Source organism: Gymnogyps californianus, chromosome 5 (assembly GCF_018139145.2).
Source record: "Gymnogyps californianus isolate 813 chromosome 5, ASM1813914v2, whole genome shotgun sequence".
In the NCBI taxonomy this organism is placed as follows: domain Eukaryota; kingdom Metazoa; phylum Chordata; class Aves; order Accipitriformes; family Cathartidae; genus Gymnogyps; species Gymnogyps californianus.
Window position 1 is genome coordinate 26,560,548 of NC_059475.1, and position 21,449 is coordinate 26,581,996.

The window sequence follows — 21,449 nt, forward strand, 5'->3', positions numbered from 1 at the left end:
TGATGACCCCAGTCTCCAGGTGCACCAATGTCACAGAAGACTAGTTAACTGAACTACTCAGAATAAATTTCTTAGCCCAGCTGGTAAAAAGCAAGTAGAATATTCAGTTTCCAGAGACGACATTTACCTGGCTAATAAGTTATTACAGAGAATGTGACAATGATAATGTAAAATAGCAAAGAAGGAAATAGTACTGTTCATATTCTTTTTTATGAACACAACATGCACACACACACATGCACAAATGCTTCTTAAAGAGGAAAAATTTAATTAAACATTAGCTTGTTTAAGAGAGTATGAGGCTGTCTTTGTTTTACGGATGTCAGATATGGTAGTTTGGTATGAGGCAAAAATTACATGACTGGATTGTTGCAGAGCTACAAGGTGAACGGAAGAAACAAGATGTATACTTGCTTGCTTGCAAGCATTCTGGCTAGTATCTTAATGACTTCACAACTTTCAAAAGATTCAGCTTTCTTTCAGGTATTTAAGACAAAATTTTTATTTCCTGTTATTTCACTTTTCCGTGAGCTACAATAAAAATCTGGGGGTCTCATTTTCATTTACCCATGGATCCTTCCATACTACCTGGACTCCACCATAACTGAGAATAAAGTCTCTAATATTCATTTTGTTTAATATAAAACAAATTCAGTTTTAATGTCCCAAGGTCCCAGGATTCCAAGACTTAACTAACTGGTAGTCTTAAAGGAAACAAATCTCTAGAAACAGATGCATCTAGTAAGCAGCCTATTGCTAGGTTTCTTCCTCTGAGAAGTACTGCATTATAAGCACTAGAGGATCATACAGCCCAGGGGAATAAGGTCATAGCATCTACATTAGTACACTTCTTAATTATTAACAACAATTTTATAATTTCATACCATTTTGTGATCATTTTCTCAAAGATGATGAGCTAATTATTCATTAGGTACTTAGAATATGTAAGGAGGCAGATGTACCTTGCCAATATTTTGTCAGATATAGTCTGTTGAGGAATTGCCACATTATATAGGTATGTCTTCTATAACATCAGTGTTTTCAGTTCTCTCGTTACTACATCAGAAGATCTGCTCTTGCCTTTGGGATCATCTTAGATGTTCTGTTATTTATCTTCTTTAGTGATACTTTCAATTGAGTTACCTGACTATGGAGGAATTTTCATATGTTAATTCATTTATGAATACTATTTCTGCATCACACTCTAAGAAATGAGCTGGAAATGATGAGCTCTGAAGCTGTAAGTAAAGAGCTTCAAAAATGAAACATTTTCAAAATCTATAAATATCAAATAGGTAATGTAGTATTTGTGGAGAAATAATTAAATTAGTTTTCCCAAAGATAAAATGCATTGATCTAATCATTGAGGAAGAAATGTTTGTGGCTTTGGATTTATTTTTTTTTCAAGTGGAAAAGGAAAGTAGTAATAGCTTTATATGTACAATTCAAATTTAAGTAAAAAAAAAAAAGTTATAATTTAGCCTACATTTGTGCCTCTGAAACACCACAAGTTTGGCTAAGTTTGTGGAAAATTTATCAGAATCACTTAGACAGGAAACTAACATCGCACAGCTTCCTTAGTAGTTCCAAAATACAGAAACACCAGTTAACTCTAGCCATTTTTAGTCACAAAAATTCATCATCTTTAGCATTTCTCAGCCACTCTTACTCATTTGCCTTTATCCTTCAATCCGTCTTCAAATCCCATTTGGCATCTATGTTCATTCTTACTGATATGTCTATTTAACAGTACTAAAAGGCAATTTATCTTTTTTTCCCCCACAGCAGTTTAACTTTGTTATTCTTTTTCAAGACACAAAATAGTTTTTCAGTTGAGGAACACATAATTGGAAGGGATCTACAGGATCAGTCCTGCAAGTAATGTCAGAGAGAACTACTTTGTTAATTCCTCTACATACCAATCAAGTCCCATCTTACTCAGCACTATTTCAATTGGAAGACTGTTGCTGAACTTCACACCGCCAGAGATCTCCTTTTACTTTTCAGCCTAAAATTTATTCATGGTCAAGTGCATCCCTTTGTTATGTCAACAGTGTCCTTGGTCTATTCATAAATATAACTTAATATCCTTTTAACTTTTGCTTTGTTAAGGTCAACTAGCCATGGTTTTTTGATCTTTACTCGTGGCATTTTCTCAGTGTCTGAATAGTAAACACTTTCTGCACTTCCAGTATTCCAGACTGGATTGCACTAGAACCTGTATAATGCTATTAATATTCTTTCTATTTGGAAATAATCTCTTGATATCTTGTACATTTTTTTTATATATATATACACACACAACCCCCAAATCTACAAATCTGTTTGTAAAATTGTTTTGTAAATTATCTCTTTTCTTAATAGAGAGTAGACTAGCAACAGATTTCAAAACACTAAGAATTACTAACAATTGTATGTCATGCATAAAAATTCATCCTTGTGTATCTTTTCTTGGAACCTACTATTTTTGGGGTAAATTGTTAGATTTTTTTTTTTTTTAGAGTAGTCTAGATTGACGGGTTCTATAAATGGGATAACCTGAAGTATTTTACTTAAGAGTAACTACATTCAATGCCAAAATGATAAATGGCCATCTATAATACCCTAAAAAAAATATTTTCAGAACAGAAACACAGAAGGTAAAAGAACAGTGCTAGAGATTAAATGTAAGAAATTGAGCTACTGAAGTCATCCTGCTGAAACCCACTGTCCACAGAACTGAGCAACACTGCCACTAAGCAGTTGTTACACTACATAATGAGTATTTAAAAATTCAGTGAAACTCCAGCTACTTTTTCCTTCGTGGGTTTTGTGGTTTCTTTTGTGGGTTTTGGTTTTTTTTTAATCAAGGACAACGTCCAGAAACATTATCAATACTACAGAATCTGTTCATGGCATTGTTTTACAAAAGTTCCTAACAGACAGTGACTATTTTATTGTTGGATGTATCCTTTATTTTATTAATGATGAGAAGTAATCAATGGAATGCTAAAAATAAACTTGTAAAGAAATCTAGTCTGAAATCTGAATCTGTTGTTTGAAGCAAGTTCAGTGGTCACGGTAACACCAGTTGAAGATTGACTCTTGCCCATTGTGAAATAGGCATGGCTCTTCTAAAAAGGTCACAAATTTTTCAAATATAGGCACCATGTTTTAAATTTGCACATACAAAATATGTTCATGTCACTCAAATTACACAATGTGGCAGTGTTATAAGTCTGAACATTATTGTCAATTAATGGCAGAGAAAAGAGCCCAAAGCTCACGTAAGACTAATGACTGGGACAAATCCTGAAAAGAGACAAGAAGTATAAAACAACAGTTTTCCTGTTGTATGTGGTTTTGTGTGTGCATGTGTGAGACTGCATATAACAAAAAATGTTTAAGAGTAAGTTCAGATAATAGCCCATCCATTTGTTCTCAGCTTCTTATCCAGTTTCTTTGCTAAAGGCTTTGATTTTAACTGCATGTTAAAATGCAAATTCAGATCCCATATAAACCATTAGTTAGTGCGCTGACTGGTTCGAACCAAACAAAATTGAGAATTACTGCCGAATGTCTTCCTTTTAATCTACTTGTCAGCCTCTGGGTATGTAGGATACTTGACTGTCTCAATTTTCTCCTTAACTTTATAGGACGGGTACAGGCCTGTTCTTCCTAATTTCCTATTGACGCCTTTTGAATAACCATCCCAGTGGTTTCCAGCTACTCCAATTATATCTCCAGGTTCCATAGGAATTTCATCAGCAGTTCGTGGATGATGAGCATAAATAGCAATCTGGTTGTGGGCATTCTGTCCCCCAAAGTAGTAGATATCATCCAAAGAATGGAAATATGCTGAAGCATCGGGATGCAATGTCTGCATAATTTCATAGGCAACTCGACAAACCTTAGAAATAAAAACAGAAGAGAAGTCATAAATATTGTGTGTGCCTGCAATATACCACAGAAGTCAGCAATCAACGCGTGACAACTAAATTTCACAAGCGGATCAAGTTTTCGAATGTCCAGGTCAAAACAAAACAAAAACCAAAAATCAAAAGACTTGCATATTTACTAACAAGAAGCATACAACTTTGCAGCATTTTAATTAGTACTCCGGTCATCAGATTTGGTAAATAAATAAATAGATAAATAATTAGAACAGCCTACTTTCCAGTAAAAATTGAAAACATCTATATGAACACTAGCCATCCTGCTTCTTAAAATGAATTATATGTAGCCAACCAAATGTAAAAGCAAATTCATTTTCCTTTTCTACTACTAATAAAAACTGTATTTTACTTCCGTTTCAACCTTTAGAGCTTACATTTTCAAAATTTATTCTGCAATAATGAGGCTTTACATTTACTTTTCTAAAAGAAGCTCCAATTTTCACAATCAAGCAGTTCCAGAAGTCCAAGGCTTTAAAATGCTGTTAATGTTAGAACAGTGATAGAATTATGACTGTTGGCAACTTGGAAGACAACTAAATGAAACTGAATTCCAGCAAGACAACAATGATGTTGGTGAGGAGAAAGGTGCATTTTGAAGTGCCATTGTATCACATTTTATGAAGGGAATTTTCTTGAGACTGAAAACAGGTCCCCACATCAGAATCGTGTTGTATCTCTCAGAGCTGCCAGAAACACAAAAGGCTGCCACTGTATTAAACAAAGCTCTTCAACAATTGGCTAGAAAGCTCTTCTCTGTCAAGTGTCTGATTTGGCCACTGTGACCTTTCTGACTTCTGATCTACATTAGTGTATCTTTCTCTGATTTCGCATAAGCTTGATAAAGCTTGATAAACTAACAATACAGCAGACTTCTTCAATATGAAGAAGTACTTGAGCTTTTTCATAATTTTCAGTCTATGTAAATATAGTAAAGCTTGATTTTACTTTTCTCCCTCTGAAGATACGGTGAATAGAACTTTAATCAGTCAAACTAGACATATTTGCACTTTCCTAGCTTCTTTGAGAGAGGCATTTGCTTTAAAAATGTAATAGATTTCCTTCTATCCCTCTCCATCTGATCTTTGAAATAACTTTTCAGAAGTAGCTTTCAGAAGATCAGTCTGAAGTTAATTATTTCAAAGTACTTGTTATACCCCATAATATAGAAACAAGTTAATTACTCATACATTGGTAAGAGATTATTTATTTTACAGCTTCTGTGACTGTTTTTGATGTTTTGTTCTCTGCATGTGTGTGCACCCCAGGAGGAGGATACACACACATAGTCTCTAAAAGATTTTAAATCTTTTCAGTAGAAATGCTTTTTAGTGAGTGTGTCCTGCATACCTGACATAAAACATACAACATATCCTCTTAGCAATTATTTCCTTTGTAGTGCCACTGGGTAACTAAACTGTAAGCTGTTGAGGGCAGTAGGCAAAGAATCCACATGCAGAATTACAGTTAAAGCCAGCCTCCCATTTTTATTTGTAGATTCACTTGTTTTGCAAGTACTTACATGTACAATGCAAAATACAAAGACTACTAAATCCTGGAAGCAAATGAGATTATGAAGAAAAATACATCAGGCAGAGGGAGCTACGAATTCATCTAAATGAAGACTGAAGAGACAAAAAAGCTCTTTGTTTTAATGTGCCATCTTAATTCTGCTACTGTGTTATGATTTGTGTAACTACCATGTGGCTTTTCTATACATCTCAATTAATGCAATGTTGCTGAAATACAGTGCCAAGGTAGGTTGTTTCCCTTGACTCCACATCACTTGATGGGCCTAATTTCTTTAACAACAGTATTTTAATGAAATATCTATTCTTCAGCTTATATCAGTATTTATTTAGTTTTGGTAGCATAAATAAGAATTAATATAGGGGACTTCCTAAAGCGCCTGATTCTATTCACATATACTGTAATTTTCTCTTAATACCTCTATAATGAAGTTTTGACTCCTTTTGGCAAGGAAAAGAAAATGGAAAAAAGTCAGTATACAATTGATTAACATGAAAGTCCAAAATCACACTGGAAATAAATTAGACTACATTCTTATCCTTACTTTCTCTTCTTACAGATTGGACAAAAGATGGTCATTAACAGCCTAATTTTGCTTACCTTCAATGCCAAAGTAACTACCACACTGTTTATTTCATTGATGAAAGGAGAGGGATAGTAGTTCAAATCTTAGAGATTAGAGGATCAAATTTTAAACCCATAAAAGAGAAGTCTTTCTGAACAGTGGGAAAACTTGCAACAGACCTTAGAAAAGCCCAATATATGATAATACTGTAGAGATCCACATTGTTGCATGACCAGCAAAACTGGTGCTAAATGATTTTTGAGGAGTTTGAATTATTAAAGCACAAGAAATTGCCCAGAATAAATTAAGTAGGTGATTGGACCAAATTCATAGTCCCAGCTATTGAGAGTAAGTCTAATACAGGATTTCCTAGACTTTAGTAGAATTATCTGCAACTCTGGAAAACCAAATACGTCATCCAGCAAACAAGTCTATCGTCAAATGCAGGGAAATGCAGAATGAGACTGGACCTCAAAGATACCAGGTATCTCAAAGGTACCCTCAAAGGGGGTTGTACCAGACGACCTCCAGAGGTCCCCATCAACCTGTATCACCTTAACTATGTGAATGTATTTTAACATATATTCTTCTTTTGAAATTACTCCAACACTTACAATTCAATTGCAATATATTCTATCCAAGCCATTTGTACCTATATTTAAACATGTTTCTTCTATGTTTATATCAAGTGTTTTATTTAAAGCAAACATTTACCACTTTTAACACAGCTGTCTGAATATAGTAATAGCACAAAATGTTATAGATTTCTCATTAAGTTTTTATCCAAGACCACATAATTCTTCCTTCAGAATATGAACTGTCTCTACACCAATGCATGTGTGGCATTTAAGACATACAGCCCTAAGTCTTAGCTGATGATCACCTCTTTCACTGTGATGCATTCAGTGGACATACTTCAGCTGAATCAAACATTATTATAAAAGTGGATGGCTCCTCCCACATGTCTTGGTCTGAAGTAGCCTATATTAATAACCTTCTAAATATGCTATAAAATGTCATTTTCTTCACACAGTTTGGTGAACAGTGAAAAAAATGTATCCACAAGCATCATTGAGGGATAAGAGGTTTTTCTATACTTTTTCTGCTTTTGCTGTCTTCTTGCCATGGTAATGTTATTAAGAATTCTAGCTGTCAAGGTCAATATATCACTGTATTGATCATATATTAATATTATGCTTGTTACCTATCTAATTGTCATTACAGTGCAGAAGACAATTTACATTTGAGGCTGTGGAAAACATTTCTTTTTGAAGTGAATTTTAACTTTCAGTTTTGTGTCCACTTCCATGTAACAGTACAATCATGTGTGATCATAATCTATCACCATCTATAGTTGAATGCTTTCCTAAGCAGGAGTGTCACCTAAGAGCATATACGACAACAGTAGGTAAAACACATTCACTCTGTGTGATTTCAATCATGTTTTGCCATACTTGACTTAGGTGGATCAGCATATCAGTCACAAAATACTGCTTTCTGATCTTTTTTAATCTTAAACCAGCTTTTTAAAACAGCTTTTAATGATATATGAAATTAATATACAATATGATGTAATAAAGAACAAAATGCTAACGATTACAATTATATGATTCAGTTTTCTAATGGACTCCAACTTGCTTCATCAGATCACTCAAGAAGGGAAGCTTGTAGCATATAATTATCTGCAACAAGAAGTCTCTACGGATTACAGTGGTCACATTTATTGCACTACCGCTGGATTGCTAGAAATGTAACAGACTGAAGTGAAATTAAATGTCTGCTTTCTTAATTTTTTTTCCATTCCCACAATCAGCTAAGGCAACAGCAGACATGTTTGAACTGTAGTAGAATGCAATGATGTGTAGAAATGGATGGACACAAGTTACACATTAACTTTATGCAAAATTAAGAAGTGTTAAACATGTTCAAAATTAGTTTTACTTATTTTAAATGCCTTAACTAAGCTGCATAGAAATGAATGGATACAAGTTCTACATTAACTTTATGCAAAACAAGGCACTCTTAAACATGTTTAATATTATTTCTTGCTTATTTCAAATGTCTTAAGCAAGCCAATAACTTCAGTTAAGAGTAGTAATCAACCACTGCTTACAGTCCTCTAAATGTTCACATAGCATACCGAGCCTTTAATTCTTCCCTGAAATTTTCATGAGAAAGCACTGAGAATAAGATAACAGGAGCATGAAGAAAACTAAGATTTAGAACTGGTACACATACTCTATATTGTATTTGTATTGCAGTTTACCTGGGATGAAAATGTACAGACCAGGAAGTCTGCCTGAGACAAAAAGTGAATATCCAGAATAACACCTCTTAGGGAGTTTTCAGTGTATCGGTTATGAAGTCCTGCTGACCAGGATATGGAGTTATCACTGATAAATTCGTAATTTGGATACCTGTGAAAATACAACACACTGTTAACAGCAAAGTCTTATTCTATTTTTTTTTTTTTTAAGAAGCATCATCTTTGCTGCAAGATAAGGTTGTTAATTTGTTTTAAGTGAGTCTCTGCTTTACAGGGAATGAATTCTAATTTTGCTGAACACTCTAGAATGTTACTTCTGCCTCCAAACATGCCCTCTCTTTACCCAGAAAAAATGAAAATTAAATAAAAAGACGCTGTAAGTCTGTCTGAGTTCTGGCACTGCAAAAGAAGTGAAAAAATATCAGGCAATATATGCCACATTCTGCTAATGCTACTGATTTTAGATGAAATATACTCAGATCACTTTGCTTTCTCTACTACTAAATAGAATATGGGATTGTGTCTTTACTAGACCACATTTTGTTTATTACCATACTCTCTATTACATACTGATTATGACACTGTGCAAGAAATCAGTCACCTGTAAAAGGGACATATTAAATAAATGAATCTGAACTAACCAAAAAAATAAAAAAGTCTTTCACAGTTATTAAGACCGCATGGAGAACAAATTTTGCAGTTTACTGGTCAAAAGGAAATAAATGTAAAATTTCATGTCAATACACCTTTCTTGACATATCATAAACAAAACAGTAATACTCTAATTCAAAATATTTTTATTTGAAATATAAAAACTTGGTTTATATTATTTTTAAAATAAAATTTAAAGTTTTTAACATGTAACAATGACTTTGAAAGAACAAAATTCTTTTTAAAAATGTTGAAAAAGAATGGTCTTTCTCAAAACGTTTGTACCCCTTCACTGGGGAACTGAAATCTGAAATAAACTGCAAAAAGTAGCATGAATTAATTAAATTTTCAGTCAGCCTCCTACCAAAAATAAGTTTTATATGAAAAATTCCAGGTAGATGTAACAAAGATGATAATTACATTGCTGTTACACAATAATTATATTCCAGTCATAAGTGCAACTCATGCGACTAACCTGCCAACTACAAAATTTCAACTACAGGGCTAACTATAAAGTAACTTAAATAAAATCTATTTTTCAAATTTACAACTTCATAGCAATTATAAAGCCATATATTACATAAGATAGTAAGGCAGCTAATATTACATTTGTAAGAATTAATCATTCTTATACTGTTTAATAAAGAAAATCAGAATATAAAGCTGGCCATAATGCTGGAGCAACAATAACTTAGACCTGTAACTAGATGCTTCAAAGCCTGACAGTCCTGTGCTGAACATCGCTCAAAAGAAGGTTTACACTCACGACTTCTTGGAAAGTTACTGAAGTTAGGACGCACTTGTATACAACAATGCGGCATGTGCATATACTCTGGACACACAGTAGACATGATTATGACAACCTCTTGTAAGAATATGCCTAATTTATTCCATTTTAATGTTAAAACTATGGGAAAACTGTTTTCAAAAGTGAAATGGGCAAATACAGTAGACTTTTCCATCTAACATTCACTAGCTGTGACTACCAAATCAGGAAATTTATCTGAAGAGTGACTCAAAAAGTCGTATGGAAAACTTCCACATTTGAGGAAGAATTTTAATTTATCTTCATAGTGATTTTAACAGAATTTTATGTTCCCAAGAGAAACACCTGCTCTACAAAAAAAAAAAAAAAAAAAAAAAAAAAAAAAAAAAAAGTGTATGGTAAATTTCCCAGCGATAGCATGACAACTTTAAAGGGTGCATCTGATGACGAATGTCAGGGGAAGTCATGTTACATTAAAAACAAGACAAAACAAACAAATTAAAAAAAAGGGAGGAAGAGAAGGTGGAAATATTATTCATTTGGAATAACTGATAAGACCTTTTCTGAGAAATTATAGAATCAAATGACTCAAGAAATATTTTTTCAAGATTAACGCTATCACAATGATAATTTTCTTTCTTATCTTCTCATGTCTAACATTTTTTGTCAATATTTAACCAGCTCTCAAAATACAGCAGATGACAACACAATATTTGTGATACATTCTATTTCTGTTTCCATTGTGTGAATCATGTTAGTATTTTTTTAAAAGAAAAAAAGTACAGACCAAACGGAAATATGTCATACTCTACTGTGAAAACTAGCTGAGGAACAGAGATGGGCATCAGTCTTATTTCAGTGACACAACTCTGAGGGGAGCAACATGAAGAATATTTAACAGAAGATGTCATTTCTAGGGACAGTGAACATAGTAAAGATATTTGCACACTCCTTTGCAAGTTCTTGGCATCAGGAATACTGCTAAAATTAATCACTTCCTTCAGACTTCAAAAATCAGAATCCACATGCTGAGTAGAGACAAAAGAACCTTTCTTGAAGAATCTGATTTCTTACTAGCAAGAGATCAGTCTAATAACTTAACAAATGAAGCACACAAAAAAAAAGTGTCATATTGGTTAAAAAAAATTTAAAAAATCAGAATCATTTACACATCTTCTTATGCATACATTTAAAATTTTCTCCTTCCTCCCTTTATTCTGGAAACAGTCTTTGAGCTGCTTTTAAATCTGGTCTTCAATTCCATTTTGTAAAGTTGATCCAAATTTACCTAACCGTTTCAGAACACATTTCTTCAAACCAGTGATCCAAGCTTAGCATTTATCTACTCACATGTTTAAGTTTTCAAACAAGTATTTTTGTGTTGTCCCACACACACAATGCTATATTCATGCTTGGGAAAAGAGGTTTCTTTTAAACACCCTAAAATGTGAGTATAATAGCAGTCATACTCAGTGTGACCAAAGAATCTTCTATCCACCATCCTGTCTCCAACACAGGCTGAAAGCAGAGCATAAAGAAAAATACAGTAAAAGGCCAAGCCCATACTCCTCTCAAGCTTAGCCATAAGTGGCCCAATGACTTCCTGCATCAGGTGAGGTTTAATTCTCCTTCCCACTCACTACAGTGCTTTAGATTCTGTTTAAAGCTATTCTTACTACAATGACTACAAAGAATAAAGGAAATGAAACTTCTAAAGCTCTATAGTTAGCTCTTGCTTCCTTCTATTCCCTTTTCCGTCTGTATTTATATTATGATTAGTGCAATACTTACATTGTAAGCTTTGGGGGAATTTTTTTTCTTTTTAAGCAGAACTCAGGCACGATCCTATTAGTAGGATTGCTGCATGCATGGTAAACGAATAATAAATAATAAGATGTCATATGCTTACTGTCAGAATCACCTAAATACAGTATTTTGTAGGATCCCTCCTAGCTTTCCAAAGAAATTACCCATACATTCTCTTCTCCATAACAGGAAAGGACCAGACTGTGAAGATAAAAACAAAGAATGGAAACTGGCATAATACTGTTTTCTTTGTATTGGACTACATATATGTAGTATATCTCCTCCACATATCTAAAAATAATATCTAATTCTTCTAAAGCTACCTAATAGATTCTTGAAACCTATACACAAGCCAGGAAGGATTTTTTTTTTCCTCCCCTAGGAAAAGGGGAAAAGAAGAAATCAGAAGAAGGTGGGAAAGAGATAGTTTAAAATCTTTCCTTCCTGCACCTACCAGCCTCCGATAATGAGGCATAGTTATGAGACTATTTCAAGTTCCAATTGGTTTCAGAAGCTGATCAACTAGTTGTGTAACTACAGCTTATCACTACCCTACGCGGCAGGTGCAAACCAAGGCGAGTCCCAGGCTCCTGTTCTCAATTCGCTAGGAGTGTGGAAGTGTCCAGAACAGGCAATGCAAGTTTTCTTCCCTCTGAAAGAAGAGCGTGAGCACGTGTGTAAACAGATGGAGTAAGAAATAATGTGTTTGTTCAGGTCTTGCTCTAAAAAGACTAGGAAAATGTATGAGCTGTTCATCAGACTCAAGAACTTGGAAGCACTACTGAATTCTGTATATCAGCCATACTATGACTCAGGGGTGGGGAGGGTTGCAACAGCTAAACTACAGATAGCACACAGGGAGAAAAGACATTACGTTGCTATTGTGGAAGTAAATGAACAGTGAAATAGGGTGGGAAAAAAGATTTCATAAGTGCTGAAAAAAAACCTCATGAAGGAGGCAAATCACTGCAAAAAAAATGAAAAAGCAAAATACGGATGAATTTACAGGTAAGCATCCTGAAAGGAAGAATGTAATTTGTTGAATTTTAGTGCTCACATATACATGAGAAAGAGACCTAAATAGATTCATATATAAACCAGGAAGGTATTAAATATGGTTTCTCAAGAATTTATGCGCATGTTCAGCTGCATTATTTTGAATACTCTACCTTAAAGAGAGAAGATGCTGTAAATAATATTATAGACTAGAAATACATATACTAGAAATTCAGAAATTTGTATTTGAAAACTATTAAATCAGCCAAAGAACAAGCAATTTACACTTTCACTAAGGTATCACTTATCTAAGACAAATACCATGACCTCTGTTTACCAGAAGTTGTCAAGTGCTTTAATCCCATCATCATTACAGCTGTTGAACTTGCAACCTCGCTCCTCTCTAACCATGTTGTTCTATATCATCCTAATTCTGAAAATATATAACTTCTTTCTTTTGGAAAACAAAACAAACAAAAACAGTCTACAAAGTGTTAGTACTGACTCCACTATCTTTAGTACTGTACTTGCAGTTGGTAGCCATCTGACTGCAAGGGAAGTTTCTGAAACTGAAGTCAAAACATTTCTGTTTTCATGACTGAATAGCTTGAAATACTTCTCTTAATGAAAATTTAGCCAACATTCACATGAATAAGCATGTTGTTTCTATTATTTAAATGCCAACGTTGTTTGACAGCCAATCACTCTCATGTAAAGAGAGATACAATATCTAGTACTTACTAATATTACTGCACCCAGTAATGAATGCAACATAAGCTGCTGCAGTACGATGTGACAGCTGTTTCTATCAAAGCTTGGTAGTTCAATGTGACTAGAACTTTTTTGTTAGAAGTGTAAACTAATTTGTAGTTTTCTTCACAAGAGGAAAAGGTTCTTTATTCCCAAAACCTGACCTTAACCTGCCTTCAGATGCCCTTAAATGCTGAAACATCAAATTGCATCCTGCCTTCTATGAAATCACAGGAAATTTCAAATGCCTTCTACTTGATTGCAAGCAACAGTAGGGTGTAAGTAACCTAGGAAATTATGTTTCAGTGTAAACCATGACCTGAAAACTCAGCAGCAACACATAAAAAATTCTTCACTACTTCCAGATTCTATGGCTTTTATTAAGAAAACATACAAAATGAATGCTGTGCTAATGAGCTGTATCTTATCATATTTCAGTAAAAGTGTGATTTGGAATGGACCTTGAACTGCCACAGAAACTGCAGAGCTTAAGAAAATTCAGTATTGTTTTACTGAGCAAGTCACAATTCTACTATTAGCTTTTTTTGCTATTGAAAACTTGGGACGATATGTTTACATAGGTAGTGCATCTCATTATTATTCACAAAGCTAAAGTATACAGTGCTAAGGATTGAAAGTTGAACACAAATAAAGAAAAAATGCATAACTAAGATTGTTACAGCAATATTGAATTCTGTTATGTTACAAACAGTAAAGTTATTTAGGACAATGTAATGAATTAAATATTATAACCTCAATTTTGTATTACCTGTCTTTTCATTGTTCAGATTTGCACTTTAAATGTTATGTTATCATAATTGTTTCTGCTACTGTTCTTGTCTCTACATATACAAAAAAGGAAGGATTAGATTGCCATCATCTGGAGTTGTATATGTTCGTTTAGTTTTTTCAAAACTCCATAATTTTAAACAGCAGCCCTTTATAGATATGAAAGAAAAATAGAAATAGCACAATTGAAATACACAGGTTTGCAATGCTGTAGAAAATTCCTCTACTACAAAATAACATTTTCTGCTTACCTTGTATATGCCAAAGAAAATTTGTAATCCAGTATGTTATCTTATTATTTTTCCAAGCATGTCTACCAAGAATAAAACATTTCAAAGATTTGCCACTTTTCAGTTACCTTGATTTTAAAAAGTATTAATTTCCTTGCTTAAATGAAAAAATATGTATTCTTCTGCTCAAGGGAGATAAAATTTTGGAAACAGAAATAGGTGCTATTCAGTAGACAGATAAATAAATAGTACTCAAAAGGAAAACATGCTAACTTGTACTTGGTAACGAATATGCTTAAATTCAATGCATATGAAATACTCATCCAAGTTTCCCATAGTCATGGCAATAAGCATTTGTGAAATTGTTTATATACCATAAACACCATAACCCAAGAAAGATACAGTTAAATATGGAACATTATTCTTCCATATGCATCTGCGTTCTTTTACTAAACAGAAGGTTTTGCCATCTCAGTGACACCTTGCAAAACATGCAACTTAACAATGGGTTTTTACAGGAAAATACAGGCCATGTTACAAGTAAATTTCCAGGTTTGAACACAGTTATATTTTCTATGACAGGCTGGGATATCCTATAGCTAGGGTAGGTTGTTACACCCATGTTCTGGAGAGCTAGAAGAGGACAAAGAGCAAAAAAGGGACAGAGACAATGTTACAGAGTGAGAATCCCACATATATTTAAGGACAAACTTTAAAATTACTCATCATGTAGGGTGAAAATCTTCTAAGTTGTCAATATAGAAATTTTTCTGAAAGAGTCATCAGAAGCTTTTCAACCAACTTATAAAAATTTCTCTGGCAACTATTCACAGAAAGGTATTGTTTGGACAGGTGAAACTTCTTAATACATTAACTAGTTTTTACAATATTTCTGAATAGTTTCTTTTTAATATGTATGCTCTATAAGAAGTTTGATGTATTTATTATTTATATTTTTACTTCCCTTTTACAGCATTGGTTTGTTTTTAAATAGTCACAGTTATCTTGCTCAACTCTTCTAGATTTTTAACATTAAGCTTTGAAAAGCATACTTGGGAAAAAAAATCATCCAGAAAAGAGAATGTCTGAGAGAAAAATCAAAATCACTGGAAGCTGAAATGCAATCTTAACTGTATAAATGATAACAAAAAAAATTATACTAAGATTTGTGTGCACAATAGTCAGAAATTGTAAAGCTAACCAGAAGGAACAAACTGTAATATAAACATAATTCATCTTACTTGGACTTTGCCTCTTGCAACAATGAAGGGTCATCTGTAGCCAAATAGACTCTTTTTTTATCAACATGCATTCTGCGAGCAAGAAGTTCAAACCGCTCTTCAACATGTACCATATATTCTTCAATGGGATGAAATGCTGCCTCTGTTCCTACTTTGTCTGTCCTTCGGACGTGAACACTGGAAAAAGGCAGAAACTAGGAATTCAATTTACAAATACAATACATATTTAGCAACTGAAATTTTAACTCTAAATTTCATGCCTGTGCTTTTAGAATGCATATTAAATTGAATCCCTACATAAAACAAGGAAAAATTAAAACTCATTGATGACCATCAAGACACACTGACAACATGAAGTTAGCTGTCAGTCAGTTTTTGAAAGCAATATAATAATCTTGCAAGGAAGGCAAAGGGTAACTGAAAGAAAAGAATGAAGGAGATTTAATTATAGCATACAAGGTATTCCTTTTGTGCAGAAGGTTAAGTTATCCGGTGCAGTTAGATAATGCTTGATCAATACAGTTCAAAAGCAGAATAGGAATATTTGCATCATGGATATATTGGGACATCAACTACAATGCAGGGCTTGAATAAAGGTAGTTAAAAATGCATCTTCCCCATCTGCTTGAAACCTAACAAGTCTTCAGATTCGCCAGTGGTGAAGTGGCCTACCGACTCAATGGTCAAAAGCCAACTAACATTTGGACAGACCTATTGTGTACTCCTACAAAAGGAAAGATTAAGGATTGAAGGAAAATTCTGGCAAAGGAAGCAGTATTTGCAGACTCTAGTACAGCAGCAGCAATGTTTTTCACGTTACGTAACAGTAAAACCTTTCTTCCACAAGCTGCTCTTTATTGACCATACGTGCCTGCCTTCCTTCTCCCCATATCTCCCCATACAGACCTTTCCAATTCATAGTTACTGCTAAGAAACAACAATAGTGAAAACATCAGCAGGAAAGGGAAAGGCATATGTTTAGGTGCAGCCAACTATAATAACCAAACAACAATAAAATAAGTTGTGGATTGTGGCATGTAAAATGTAGGCTTAGCCTTTTTTCCTCAAATGCGAAGGCTATAGGCACTTGAAAAGAAGACCCAGACAGAAAAGTGTCTGGAATACAAGCTGTAAGGCAATTACATGAATGAAATTCTGTATTGCATTACTACATATGGAAGGACATATAAAAAAACCTTCTATTGAGCCACCTTTTACATATCTGTCCAACTATAGGTAAGCAAGTATGCTGGAGAAGTACTTGTAATCAACTTCTATTACGCACAGTTAAAAAATAATAGCTTCATCTAGAAAGTACCCTCTCTCCCCACAAAATGCTTGAGACTCTTGGATAACCATCATAAAACCATTTATCCTGAACAGGAATCACTATATACACATATTAAAGCACAGACAGTTAAAAAGAAAACTAAATACCCACCCGATCACTGGATGTTTGAAACCAAGTTTCCTTGTGGCTTCCTCTATTTCTTTTTCTAACCAAGGCTGTGGACGAATCAAGTATTTCACAAACTGCGAGACCCACCACACTGCAGGATCCCCATGTACACGAATTAGCCTATCGGCCAGGTCTTCGGGGATAGCCAATGGTAAATAAGGTGGCCGTGGGTGTAAGCTGTCAACAATGGGAAGTTCCACCACCTGAACATCCTTATCATTAGCCTCACCTGTTTTAAAATACATAGTAGTATGAGTGAAGTTATTAATAAGCTTTACCATTGGCAAGTAACACCCCAAACATATCAGCTAAACTATATCTTCAACTTCAAAAAGACTACCTAACCCTTGCTCTACTTTTTCAAAATAGCATTAAAAAAAATTTAATAAAAATCATAGTTTTAGACTAGATTTATGTACAAACTGTATCTAAAAATCCACTCCAGTAAAACAAAGTTGAAGGTCCTTGAATTCTTAGCAGCTGGTAGTTAATAAAATATAAAAAGTGTTCCTGTTTATATATTCATACCTTTTTATATACAACTACACCATTACTGTGTGCCACGGCTTACTTGGGCAGGCTGGTTATCTAAAATGCTTAAAATTCAGTTATTTGCTTAAAAAATAAACAAAGAAATATTTTAAGGCATAAGAAATTGTTAAAAAAAACCAACTATACAGCCCTGCTGCTCTTTTGAATACAGTTTATTGCAGTAAATCTCAGCATTTCAGACATCACTAGAACCATTGAATTAGCTACTCTACTGACAGAAGAGGAAAAAGAACAGAGAGAGAGACAATTCCTGTCTTGAAGAACATGTGAAGATAAGTAGCAAATTAAATAGATCAAGGAAGACAGCCAAGCACTATACAAGCGTGTAATTTACATACAGGTAAGAATTTGTCATCTTTTAAATACTAACTAAAGTGGAATATACAGATGTTTTAGATGGAACTTGCATTCAAGGCTCAATAGCCACTAAACATGTTTCAAGAGTTTTTACAAATTACATGAACATAAGTGTCTACAAAATTGATAATTCAAAGCTATTTTCATATACTGAAATAAATTATAATACATGACAACATAATACAAAGCATTACATTTTGAAACATTGAACATTTCAGGTAAGATTTCTAGTGTGCTCATTTCCTCCAAAAGAATATTTTAATTGTCTGCAGTGTTTACTGGCAAAGATGGCTAGTTCTCTGTTTAGTGCTCACCAGCCAGGAAAGAAAACTCTTTTAAATATAAGCAAATGAAACTCATATAACTGTTGACAACCAAGTAAACCTAATGGCTGAAAAAGTCAATTCAGTGCAAGGATAACAAGTCTTATTTTAAGAACAGTTAAAATTCCCTAAGATTAGAACACTTCTGCATGCGCTAAAAATCATTCCAGTATATTTGTGACAAAGTCCTAGAAATATGACAATTGCATGATTAAGTCATACGTCGCCACAATGCTACATTAACATTAGTGAGCCTACCGAAACCAGTCAAAATTCAGCAGTAACTCTCTGAGATATGGTTATTTAAATAAGGAATGCTTGTTATGATCAGGTATATTTTCAATTAATTTTTAACAGATTTGGAAAATCTGTCTTCATAGATATATCTATATGTTAATATTTCATCACTGCGCTGTATAACACCACTGTAAAGGGATCTTTTAGAAGAATTTCCCATAGAATATTTACTACAGGTATGGACGATACTTTTTAATTCAAGAAGCCAATTCATATTTTTACCATCTATTATATCACACTTACAGGAAAAGATTTAGTAAAAGTTAATAAATTTAGTAAAAATACTGAGCATTTAAGTTTTCTTATAATAAGATGGATAATATTTTATCAGTATGTCTTCAGAAAGCTGCAATAAAGAAAAGCAGCCTGAAGCCAGGGAAGTGCTAAATCTGATGCAGATGTGAAGTATGAGTCAGAAGTCTAGACAAGAAACGTTTAGCTTGGGAATGGTATGAACAAATACTTGAGGTTCCATCCTTTTTACCCTTTTCCTCTCAACTGAGGGTGGAGGAAGGAACAGGGTGGCAAAAGAAGCAATAGCAGTCTTAGCCAAGAGAAGAAAGAAAAGACTCCAATCTTAAGTTAGAGAAGGAAATTAGCTGCAATTCTTTTGAGGAGAAAAAGCAGAGATGCCAAGGTGCATATAAAAAGGTGAATTTTTATTAAGCATAGTATCACTGACAAGTTTTTAAACTTTATTCTATCACTGAAAAAATATGTTGTTGTGTAAAGACAGCCATTTGGAAAGTCTCGCTATTGATAAAGCTGATAGACCAAACTGACCCACTATTTGGCATTTTGACCCTGAAAAGCACCCAATACATTGTTCCACACTATTCAAAGGATAAGAGTGTGCTTCTAAAAATTTCCATGGGCTGTCCTAAGGTTTTGAAAAAAAACGAGATTGGCCACCAATAACTAGGAAAGCTCTCAGCTTATAGCAAACTAGATTAAAATATACCAAAATCACAAGAATACCAAAGAAGATTGTGAAAAAAAAACCCAAACAGATTTCACCTTTCAACTGTATGTGATACGTTGTTTGAATAGTAATGAGTTGCAAGACTTGCTGTGAATCAAAATCAGAAACAAACAAAATGTATTTCATTAAGGGAAAACAAACAATTTAGTTGTGCAAAATTAACTACTAGGTCAAGTGTTAATAAGTGCACTTTGAGATATGGAAAACCACTTTCCTACTAGGTCAAGTGTTAATGAGTGCACTTCGAGATAAGGAAAACTACTTTTTGAGAAGGAACTTAAAATATCATATGCTTACTTCATAGAGAAGACTAAGAGTTTCTTGCTTTGTAAAACTACACAATATGAGACCCAACAAGGGAAATATTACTGAAAGTATGGGTAACAAATGGAAAGTCATTCACTTATTCATTATATTATTCATTATATATTCATATATATACTCATATATGTATATGATATATAGTATGTATATTATATATATTCATTATATTATACTATTCATTATATTCACAAATACAGAACAAAGAATGTGTTGTTGTTATAATTAGAAATTTTGAAATGGTTACAGAAGCCCCTCATGCTTCAGGACTTTTGCCAGTTACTAACTGTTGACAAAATAATTCTGATAGATACAGTGTTGTGTTGAGACAATGCATATAATTGTTTAAAAAAAAAAATTAAAGAAATCAAACTACCAATATGGTCATCACTATTTTCAACAATATTCTATTTTGTTAATGGTTTACATAAAACTAGAAGTGGGCAAGGTGCTTAAGTCTACTTAATCCAAACATAGAAACTTCTGATAAAGCACAGCCATTTGACATCACTGATTAGAACATCTGTGTAATCAAACACGCAGATGTGTGAACAATTCTAGGAAACTTTTTGACAGCTTTCTAGTTTTTATTACCTTTATTATCACTTTGAACAATGAAGAAAAAACTTCCTATTGGTCTTCACTCACTTTAAAAAGTATCAGATAGCAGATGCAGTAAAAGGAAAACTTACAGCAACTGTTTGCTTTTGTCCTGGACAAAAATACTGAAGAGTAACTCTTCAGTAACCTGACAGAGCAAACAACTCACTGCCATATAGGCAAGTGACAGCTTTCTCATCCTACTGATCACTTTTTTTTTTTCCCAGTGTTCGTTGAAAGATTCCTAATAGGCAATGATCTAGTCCTATTTTCAACAGGCATAGTTTAAAAAACTTCCATGGAAATTTTGTATAGCAGGATATTGTTTTACTTTACTCAGAAATAAGCTGCAATCAAAATCAATGATACAGCAGAGAACCAAAACTGAGTCAGATTGATAGGCAAGCATATACATTACAAAAACATTGTCACATTCTTGATTGATATGAATTGTAGCTGTTCAGCTGAAGATAGTGAAGTTGGGTTAAAAATACAGAATGATCTTTTTATGCACACATTTCTTCAGTTTTTAGCTATGAATTCTCTAAATTTGAAAATATTTCAGTTCTTCCACTTCCCAGCTGTATTTTGTTAAATAATAGATAAGCCATAAAAGGTAATAATCCATACCAGTGCTTATATCTTTTTCCCATGTTGGTAGTTCAAATCACAGTAACATCATGTCAATCAGGTCCAATTCCCTGCTCAGTGTATGTCCAACTTTGACATTTTATCACAGAATCATAGAATTATTTAGGTTGGAAGATACCTCTAGAGTTGTTATAGGTCATTTACGTTTCAGCAATACTTCAAGCTACTTCTTCCAATGTGATTTATTTTGCTTTTACAGTTGCCAAAATTTGCCTCTATAATTCTATTTATAACTTGTTTAACTTTCATATGATTCCAGGTGCTATTTCTCAGTTTGGATTAACCTAAATAATTGTCTTCCAAAGTTCTGCAACTTAATCCATTTTTCCTTCACTGAGTAATCAAAAGACCGAGTGTTTTTCTAATAGTCATAAAGTACTGCAAT

The 21,449-nt window shown here is 33.6% G+C and overlaps 1 protein-coding gene across 1 annotated transcript in view; it reads right to left on the reverse strand.

Annotated features, from left to right (window-relative positions):
- Positions 1-2,886: 2,886 nt before the first annotated feature.
- The window catches only part of FUT8 (fucosyltransferase 8), a 141,204-nt gene continuing 122,641 nt past the window's right edge, over positions 2,887-21,449 (reverse strand). The window contains exons 9-12 of the mRNA XM_050898162.1: positions 16,964-17,210; positions 15,523-15,699; positions 8,294-8,444; positions 2,887-3,889 (exon numbers count right to left, since the gene is read on the reverse strand). Coding sequence (XP_050754119.1) covers positions 3,572-3,889; positions 8,294-8,444; positions 15,523-15,699; positions 16,964-17,210 — 893 coding nt within the window. The 3' untranslated portion in view covers positions 2,887-3,571. The remainder of the gene's footprint in view (positions 3,890-8,293; positions 8,445-15,522; positions 15,700-16,963; positions 17,211-21,449) is intronic.